The sequence below is a fragment of the Ornithodoros turicata genome, chromosome 1 (assembly GCF_037126465.1).
Source record: "Ornithodoros turicata isolate Travis chromosome 1, ASM3712646v1, whole genome shotgun sequence".
Classification (NCBI taxonomy): Eukaryota; Metazoa; Arthropoda; class Arachnida; order Ixodida; family Argasidae; genus Ornithodoros; species Ornithodoros turicata.
This window is the reverse complement of record NC_088201.1, coordinates 118,765,019-118,774,441: the sequence shown is the minus strand read 5'-3', so window position 1 is coordinate 118,774,441 and position 9,423 is coordinate 118,765,019. Positions and strand designations below refer to the sequence as shown.

At 54.5% G+C, this 9,423-nt stretch overlaps 2 protein-coding genes across 2 annotated transcripts; both read left to right on the top strand.

The window, feature by feature from the left end:
* Positions 1-1,593: 1,593 nt before the first annotated feature.
* LOC135384290 (uncharacterized) lies at positions 1,594-2,739 on the top strand. The gene has a single exon (XM_064613499.1). It carries the CDS (start codon positions 1,594-1,596, stop codon positions 2,737-2,739), a length of 1,146 nt encoding a protein of 381 aa, XP_064469569.1.
* Positions 2,740-3,431: 692 nt separating this feature from the next.
* Positions 3,432-7,186, top strand: LOC135384285 (uncharacterized). The gene is made up of 2 exons (XM_064613495.1): positions 3,432-6,382; positions 6,505-7,186. The coding sequence occupies exons 1-2, from the start codon at positions 3,432-3,434 to the stop codon at positions 7,184-7,186; spliced, it is 3,633 nt and encodes a 1,210-aa protein (XP_064469565.1).
* Positions 7,187-9,423: the final 2,237 nt, after the last annotated feature.

The window sequence follows — 9,423 nt, the reverse complement described above, 5'->3', positions numbered from 1 at the left end:
AGCTCCCTGGGATTTTCTGAAGTTGTGCATTGCGTTTTGGAGTAGAATGAGGGAGCTTGCTTCGAATTTAGCATCTATTGGGATCAAGTATTTGTCGATTCCTATAAACTCTGTAGATGGGGAACGATCTTTTGGCAAGCATAAAATGATTGTCAGCTATGATACACAAGCAGCATTTTCTGTCAGAGGAGAACACAAAATATTCTGACGTGTGCGAACGACAACGATGACTGGCGCGTGATGTGTGCTCGTACTGACACTTGGCCAGTTTTGCTACACCTTTAAATTGGTGGAGGTGCGCATCGATTTCCCCTCCATTTGATACTTTCAAGGTCGTACACGGCTTCCCTGCGCTTCAGCCGCCGGCTTCGTGGCCTTCAACCGGAGTCCCCAATGGCTGGTGACAACGACCACGACCACGCTGTCCCGAATTCCGTCCCCAACAATCCGATATCTACTGCCACTACACCTGTCCCCTTCTTTCGATGCTATCCCAGACGTGACCGTGAGGCTTCAACCTTTTCCGGAAAACGAGGAGAGGACCCAACATCTTGGCTCAACGACTATAAACGTGTAAGCGATGTCAACGCCTGGGACGATTCGTTCCGTTTGGCGAATGTCATTTTTTACTTATCTGAAACGGCGAAAATATGGTTCGAGAATCACGAAGACAGCATACGCTCGTGGGACGAATTCAAGACTCAACTTACTGCGATGTTCGGAAACAATTATCATCAGAAAAAGGAAGCCGAAGATATTCTGTCGTCTCGGGCGCAGCTATCTAATGAGCATGCACCGACTATATCGAAAACATCCTCAAGCTATGCCGCATTATAAATCCAGTGATGCCGGAAGACGAAAAACTCGGCCATCTCCTCAAAGGCATTGCTGAGGGTGTGTTCAACTTCGTCACCCTCCGAGGTGTCACGTCTGTATGTCGGCTGGTGTCTGAAACACGCAAGTTTGAGGAACTCCGCCGGAATCGCATAATCACACCACAGGTGCGGCGTCTCCCTAATATGGTGCCTACTGTGGCTTCGGTGCACAGCTCCACTGACGATTTTGAGGCATTCATACGCCGTATTGTCCGTGACGAAATCGAGACCGCACTTGTGGTGACCCAGTTTGGGGGACACATGGGGAGCCGTCCCGTGACCTCATCTCCCCCAGGCGATCCCTCGACACAGGAACTTTCCACTGGCCAGTTTGGCCGCGTGGGCCGATTTGGCGCATGGAAGTAGGTCAGTGGAAGGTGTCGCGGGAGGGGACCCTGGGGAGGAAGGGGTCACTCGTGCTTGGGACTTGGAAAGGAGCAGACATTGAAGGAATAAAGTCAGAATGTAAGTTTGTTCCAAACCTGTGTCAGAGTCATTCTTGGTTGGCGATAGGGAACGTACCGGTTATTTAGACCACAACCCGGTGGGGAAGGCTACTTGCAGGAGCAAATCCCACATCTGGCGCCCAACGTAGGCCTACGTTCCTTTGTCGTCAATTGAGAGTGGTTCTGAGCGCTCTACATTTTGGGGCCCTGTTAGGATTTTGGGGGAACACGGGTGTTAGGCGCCTCGTGGCATGGTAGTGCATACGCGATCCATGGAAAATCAGTCCGGGTCAGCAACAAACGGGGACACTATTAACCCCGGCGAGGCAGGAGCACGTGGCGGCAACGGCGATGCCGGAACCAACACGGGGGCAGGTGTGCTTCCACCTCTCCCCACTCCACAAGCGGTTGATACCGCTAGCTTATTGCTGCAAGTGACAAATATTGTCGCTTCATTGACCCAGCAGTTGAATGCGGCGCAGACTAGCCCGCATTCTACTTTTCCCCCACGGCTCCACCCGAGTATGACAATTCCGACGTACTCGGGATACTCTGATAGAAAGTCGGTAGCTGACTTCCTATTGGAGATGGAGACCTATCAGGTTGCATCTAGAGCGTCCGACGAGGTAGTGCTAGGGCAGGTCTTGCCAGTAGCTCTAGTGGGGGACGCCGCTCGATGGCGAAGGCTGCAGAAGCCTTTCACCTCGATGGCGGACTTCCGGCAGCGTTTTAGGGAGGAATTTTTGCCACCCGACTACGCAATGCGTGTGCGCGAAGAGTTAGCTTTTCGCACACAGCACGCCGACGAGAGTCTCATTGAATTTGTGCGCGCAATTCAAGAGCTCTACGATAGGGCCGACCCGACGGCCACAGATCAGGATAAGGTTTCGCGTGTTACACGGCAGAGCCATCCTAGCTTCCGTCCGTATCTACGGGGGCGAAATTTCGAGAATCTTGATGCGCTTGCTCGAGAGGCTCGTGTGATTCAGGCTGATTTATTGTCTGAATTGCGGTACCAACCTCCACCGCGCCCGGAACTATCAGTTGAGCCGGGTTGCGCTTGGGCGGGTGTGAAGGACTCCGTTCCACGGGGAAGGGAAGCGACGTCCTTGGTCGCGGACGCGGGAAGCCGGTCGGACGTCATCGTCCCGCCGCGCTCCCTGGATCCTTTCTCCTTTGAACAGAGGCGCCGTGCGGGGTTTGGCGAAAACTCACGCGGCGGTCCGAGGAGTGGAACATCCACTGCTCGGAGGGTTCAGGATAGGCAGAACCAGGTAGAGAGGGACCCCAGTAGCAGAATGCCACAGGCGGACCGCGGGCGGGCGCAGCCCAGATGCTATGGCTGTAATCAACCAGGGCATTACAAGCGTGACTGTCCTGTGCGTCGGGGAAATTTCCGGTCGGCGCAGGGAAACTAGTAACGCCGGCGGCGGCAGTTGGGGTTAGCCCTAATCCGTCGTCGGCAGTCAGAGAGAGCTCGGGGCGTGTGTTTCATACCTCGCCGCAGTCTTTTGCCGAGGATGGATCAGTTTTCGCCCCAATAGCTTGTAGAGTTCAGGAGTCTGCTCCTGTGTTCGGTCCGTACATAGGCGTAACAATAGCTGGGAAAGAGTACATTGGCCTGGTGGATACCGGTGCCACGCTCTCGCTAATCGGAGACGCCGTGTACGCGCACTGTCGTGAACGAAATGTCCGCGTCAGGAAGGTTGATATCCCATTGCGGTTAGCATCGGGAATGTCCAGTGCTACAGGCGCAGTGAGACTTACAATGCGCTTTAACGGGGGACGGTGCAGACAACGGTTCATTTACCTGTCAGGGCTGTCAATCCCAGTTATTTTGGGACGAGATTTCATTGTCCGAGAGGGATTGATTCTCGATTTAAAGGCAAACGGATATCGGTGTGGGGGACCGCTAAGCCCACTGATTCCTTTCGCCTCTCCTTCACCGACTGGCCGTTTAACCAGTCGTGTGGATACCCACTCGTCAGAAACTAAGCTTGTGCAAACTGTGGGGAGAATACCACAGGATATCGAGCGGGTGGTAGCGTCTTTCGGGGGCAGAGGAGTTGAGCGCGCCAGGCTTTTGGACGCTTTACTACCCTTTTCCGAAATGTTTACGGAGCACCCAGGAACAACCGATGTTCTAGAACATCGGATTGATACTGGTACTGCGAGGCCCTGGCGGTGTAACCCCAGGCCCCTCAGCGCGCGTAAGAGGGATCTCCTTGACGCGGCGCTGGATGAGATGATTGCGACAGGCGCGGTTAGGCGGTCGCAGAGCCCCTGGGCTTTCCCGGTGGTGCTGGCACCTAAAAAAGATGGGACGGCAAGGCTGTGTGTGGATTATCGCCAGTTAAACGCCGTGACGGTCAGAGATGCTTATCCTTTTCCGTCCATCGAGTCGATCATGTACGCGTTGGGGAATGCCAGCGTGTTCACGATTTTGGACTGTAGCAGGGGCTTTCTGCAGATTCCTGTAGGGGAGGAGGATATCCAAAAGACGGCATTCACGTGTCACAGAGGCTTGTTTGAATTTACGAGACTCCCTTTTGGATTGTCCAACTCGCCCGCTAGTTTCCAGAGGCTAATGGACGTCGTGCTGGATGACGCGAAGTTCAATTATGCCATGGCTTACATGGACGACGTAGTGGTATTTTCTAAGTCGTTCGATGAGCATCTCGTTCACTTGGGCAATGTGCTAAGTCGGATGAGGGACGCGGGGTTGACCATTAATCCCGGCAAAGTTCAGCTTGCATCCCCCAAGGTGGATCTCCTTGGTTTTGTAGTTGATCTTGGTACGCTAAGTCCGAATGAGGATAAATTGAGGGCCATACTCGAGTATCCTCGTCCGCATGACGTCAAGAGCCTTCAGAGGTTCCTAGGAATGGTTGGCTTCTATCGCCAGTTCATCCCGCATTGCGCGTCCTTAGCAAAACCACTGTACGAGCTACTGCGGAAGAATTCCCAGTGGGCTTGGGGGCCTAGGCAGGAGGAGGCGTTTCGCTCCTTATCACAAGCTATAGCGGATACAGCTAAATTGTGGTTGCCAGATCTTAACAAGCCGTTCGTTATGCAAACTGATGCAAGCGATTACGGGCTTGGTGCAGTGTTGCTACAGGAACACGACGGTGGTCTATGCCCGGTCGGGTTCGCTAGTCGCACACTGTCGCCGGCGGAGATGAACTATTCCGTTACGGAGAAGGAGTGCTTGGCGGTAATGTTTGGCTTGAAAAAGTTCGACATGTATTTGGATGGGACAACTTTTACCATTCAGACCGACCACCAAGCACTCTCTTGGCTGCAGCGGTTGAAGAAACCGTCAGGCAGATTAGCACGCTGGGCGTTAGCACTTCAGGGCTATTCCTACCATGTAGAATACCTGAAAGGAAACGCGAACAAAGTGGCAGACGCTTTGTCCCGTGCGCCACTGGGTTACAGCTGTGAATTACAGCAGGAACCTCAGTGTCAGGGCAGGTCATCGACCGGTTGTGTGGGTGACTTGGACCTGGTTAGAGCCGCTAGACGCGGGAGGTCCTCTCTCCCAGCGGAAGAGAGAGGAGGGGAGATTGGGTGCGCGTGCGATTACGCTAATCTCCCGGAAGGCGTGGAACGGCAGACCGAGGAGGGGGATCTCGTGGCCGCGATTGGTTTGAATCGGGCAGGTAACTCCTTGTCTTGTGGCACGATCGTGAGCAGGGAAGAGCTCTTAGAGGCACAGAAGTCGGACGGTTTATGTCAGCGGGTGTCGGAAAAGCTGGCGGATAATAGCGCAGCTGACACCGGTAACGCTGGCAGGGATGACGACGGGTGCCTCGACTCATATCTCTTGAGTGAGGACGGGCTTTTGCTGCGATATGTGCCCGGGTTAGACGAGGAGGACGAGAGTGTTTCCCCCTTCAAGGTCGTAGTTCCCAGGAAATTGCGAAGGGTGTTTATGCGTTATTTCCATGACTCAGCCCTTGCGGGTCACGGCAGTGGCAGCAAGACTTTTCATAAGTTATGCCGCGTCGCGACCTGGCCGGGGATGAGGCAGGATGTTATGCGCTTTACCCGGAGCTGCCCCGTGTGCCAGAAAGCAAAACCAAGGGGTGGTAAACCCCCAGGGTTCATGCAGCCAGTAGTCAGTAGCTACCCCTGGCACATAGTAGCGTGTGACGTAATGGGTCCATTTCCCAGAAGTCCACGGGGGAATCAGTACCTGTTGGTGGTTACTGACCACTTTTCCAAGTGGGTGGAGTTATTCCCGCTTAGGAAGCTGGTGTCGGAGCGGATATGGGACCGGCTGATGGAGACTTTCTCCCGGTTCGGTTTTCCGGCACAGTTGATCACTGACAACGCCAGTTATTTCACTGGCCGAGTCTTTGTCGACTCTTGTGCTGCACTTGGTATTCAGCACAAGAGAACGACGCCGTATCATCCCCAGGCGAACATTACTGAAAGAGTGAATCGCAACCTTAAGCATATGTTGGTAGCTCTAACCGACAGGCACAAGGATTGGGATGTGCGTCTTACTGAGTTGGGATTTGCAACCAGGACGACAGTAAACAGGTCAACGGGGTTTTCCCCGGCATACCTTAACTTTGGGAAGGAGGTTACTTTCCCATTGGAGAACGGACTGAGACAGTGCACGGAGCCGATTGCTCGGAATCTGTCAAGGTACGCGAGCGAGCTGCGTAGTCGGCTCTCGGATGCGGTGAATTCCGCAAGAGAGAGCTTGGACGCCGCCCGCTCGGAACAAGCGCGTCAGTACGATAAGGGGCACCGTCCTCTGTCATACGAAGTAGGGGATTTGGTCTTGAAGCGCACACACCCGCTGAGCAACGCTGCTATAGGTTTCGCAGCGTCACTGGCGCAGCGCTGGGAGGGACCTTTTCGGGTGATTTCCCGATTATCTCGCTTGTCGTACCGACTCCGTCGTGTGAACACGGCGGAGGAGACAGGGCCCGTTCACGTTGGCGACTTAAAACGCTATCATGAACGCGACCACGCGGCGGACGAGGGGGACGAGTCTATCCGCCCACCTAATCAGCTGCAGGGTGACCAGGGCGGCTTTAGCCCAAGGCAACGTGGTAGGGCGGCATGCCCTACCCGCGGCGGAACACGGGCTGTAGGTCAGCGTTCTCGCGCGTACAATTTGCGCGCGCGATAACATTTCCGTGTCTCCGCACGCTCTGTCTTTTCAGGACCCCCAACCCCAGGCATGCAACTCCGAACGCGGTCGTCAGAGACCGTTCGGCAACGAGGAGCACCCGTCTCCCGAGAAGAGGCTCGAGGACTGCGCCCTCGGCCGGACCCACCCCGCGGGCGACTCCCAGTCACCATTCCGTAGCCACCTGGACCGTGCAGGTCGGGGAGGAGCCAGTGTGCTTCGTGTCATCGAGGAGGTGGCGCGACCAGCCGCGTCCCCTCCGTGGCGGTGCTTCGGAGACCGTGGCAGCCACCTTCCGGGGCCATCTCCTGTCCGACCGGCACCCCTCGGAGCCCCCGGCCGTCTACACGGAGGAGGAGACGGCTCGTCTCTGCGGGACCTGCGGTGGGTTGGTGATCCACCGCACAACCCACGAGCTGGGTGACCGTCACCGGACCGCAGTGGCCGCCCGAACACCGGCGGTCCCGGACGCTCCACCTGCGCCCTCCGCCGAGGACGCTGTCGCCGCCGCCCTGCGGATCCTTCGGGAGTTTCGGCCGGAGCTCCTGCTGGAGGCCGGGTCACCGCCGTGCGGCAGAGCCACCGCCGAGGACCTTCCCACCGCTGGCGTCACCCCCAACCCGGTGCCCCCCAGCGACCAGGCCCCGAAGTCGACCGCTGCGTTCGACCAGGAACTCATGGACTTTCTGGGTTCGAACCCCCCGTCGGGGCCTTAGGTGGGGGGGAGTGTGGTGACCCAGTTTGGGGGACACATGGGGAGCCGTCCCGTGACCTCATCTCCCCCAGGCGATCCCTCGACACAGGAACTTTCCACTGGCCAGTTTGGCCGCGTGGGCCGATTTGGCGCATGGAAGTAGGTCAGTGGAAGGTGTCGCGGGAGGGGACCCTGGGGAGGAAGGGGTCACTCGTGCTTGGGACTTGGAAAGGAGCAGACATTGAAGGAATAAAGTCAGAATGTAAGTTTGTTCCAAACCTGTGTCAGAGTCATTCTTGGTTGGCGATAGGGAACGTACCGGTTATTTAGACCACAACCCGGTGGGGAAGGCTACTTGCAGGAGCAAATCCCACACACTCAAGAATATGATTCCTGTGTCCCATCCAGAAACCAATGTTAGATCGTGAGCTAGGCAGTATATTCAAGACAACCTAAAAAGTATAACTGGATTTGATCATAGCGCACATACAAGTAAGTCCTGCATATGATCCGCCCGCTGCCACACCCGTCTCCTTTCTCCTCTGCTTCTCCTGTTACCCTACGCAGCGCTCAACAACCGCCGCCGCGCTCCAGTGGCGCCAGTAACCGGCCTGTAACACTCGCCAAACACTTCTTTCCTTGGAGCCTGTCGAGTTGATCGTCAATCAACGGAAGCGGGTACTTGTCTGGTTTTGTGATACGGTTCAGGGCACGGTAGTCAATACAAAGTCTTTCTTCACCTGTCTTTTTGCGTACTAATAGGACTGGGCTGGCATACTCAGAGCTTGAGTCAGTCACAATCCCTGCACTCCTTAACTCATCGACGATGTTTCGGACATTCTCCCTTTCTTTATACGAAAGCCGGTAAGGTCGGTACGTAACTGGCTTGTCTGTTATCAGTTCTATATCATTTGTGACGCAGTGGTTAGTCCGATTTCAGACAGTGATTTCGCAAAACAATCACGGTACTCCTCAATGAGTCGAAGCAGTTCCTGGCGTTCCTCAGACGATGCCATCTCTCTAACATTGAGCTCATGCACGTCGATGGGCTCGTACTTGTTAGGATGAACGTGCAGTACGGCAGGCAGATCAATGGACGTATCTTCGCTGCATTTATCTCCACGAGCGACTACTTGTCCCTTTCGTATACTCAAGTCTGAGCCGGACACGTTCGCGATGGGCACAACACACTGCGAGTCATCGGTAACGCGTACAACGCAACTTGGAATACAGTGTTCTTTACCCTCTTTTGGTCTGTACTGTGTATCTACAAAGAGGTCCGTTTCCGCTGTACTCTGCGTAAAACATCCAACGAAACCGATGTAGTTCGGTGGTATGACGGTAGAGTCCTTTGCCCATAGGCTAACTCGTCTCTGTGGTAATGTTGGGATCTGTATTCTACTAAGCGTATTATCATCTTCGTCTATATCTTGACATTCTTCAAACAGGCGCAGCGTATCCCGCCTACGAACGACGGTTACGTGACGTTGCTCAGTGAAAGGCTGTCCTACCAAAAGCGGTATGGACTGAGAGTGATCTGGAACAATGTAGACTGGGACCTGTGCTTTCGCCTCGTCGATCTTGATATTAGCGTTCGCAATACCACATACAGGTACACTTCCTGACCCGTATCCGCCGATGTTGATCTTTTCTTTAGGAGGCGAGTACACGACACCTAACTCCTCGGCGTCAGAGCGTCTCAAGGCCACGCATTGGCTTCCTAGATCTACGTACGCCTTTACCGGTACGTCGTTTATGACCGCGTCAACGAAATATTTCTCATTGTCCCTGCTCGATGCTGCTTGATTTTCAACGTGGTGACTTTTCACAGTATGAGATGTCGTCTTCTCTGCTGGACAATCCTGTATCTTGTGCCCGACCTTCTTGCATTTGTCGCAACGCTGTCGCTTCTGTGGCTCTGGGCATTCAAGCGAGATATGACCGTACCTGTTGCAATTAAAGCAAAGAGGTTCCTTCTTCTCATTAAATATCGGCTTGCGCTTCGTCTTCACCTTTGCTGAAGCTTGATTATCAGATGCCCTCGAACGAACGCCGTCTGCTGATTTGTGTTCGTCACGCTTCGATGCACTTCTAACAGCAATAAGTCTGTCGTCTAGTTTTTTGATACACTTGAGAAGGTCTTGAAGCGATGTAAAGGAGGTCACACTGAGACAACGAACTGCCTCTTCATCGTCTAGTCCAGTTATCACGTACTCCATAATATTTTCGTCAGTCAATCCGCATCGCCTAGCTCGGCTC

Bases quoted from the DNA above. Each gene is read 5' to 3' on its own strand.
- LOC135384285 (XM_064613495.1), top strand. From the start codon at position 3,432: ATGTTTACGGAGCACCCAGGAACAACCGATGTTCTAGAACATCGGATT. The intron at 6,383-6,504 runs GCAACGTGGTAG...CTGTCTTTTCAG, and splicing joins CAGGGCGGCTTTAGCCCAAG to GACCCCCAACCCCAGGCATG.
- LOC135384290 (XM_064613499.1), top strand. From the start codon at position 1,594: ATGGAAAATCAGTCCGGGTCAGCAACAAACGGGGACACTATTAACCCC.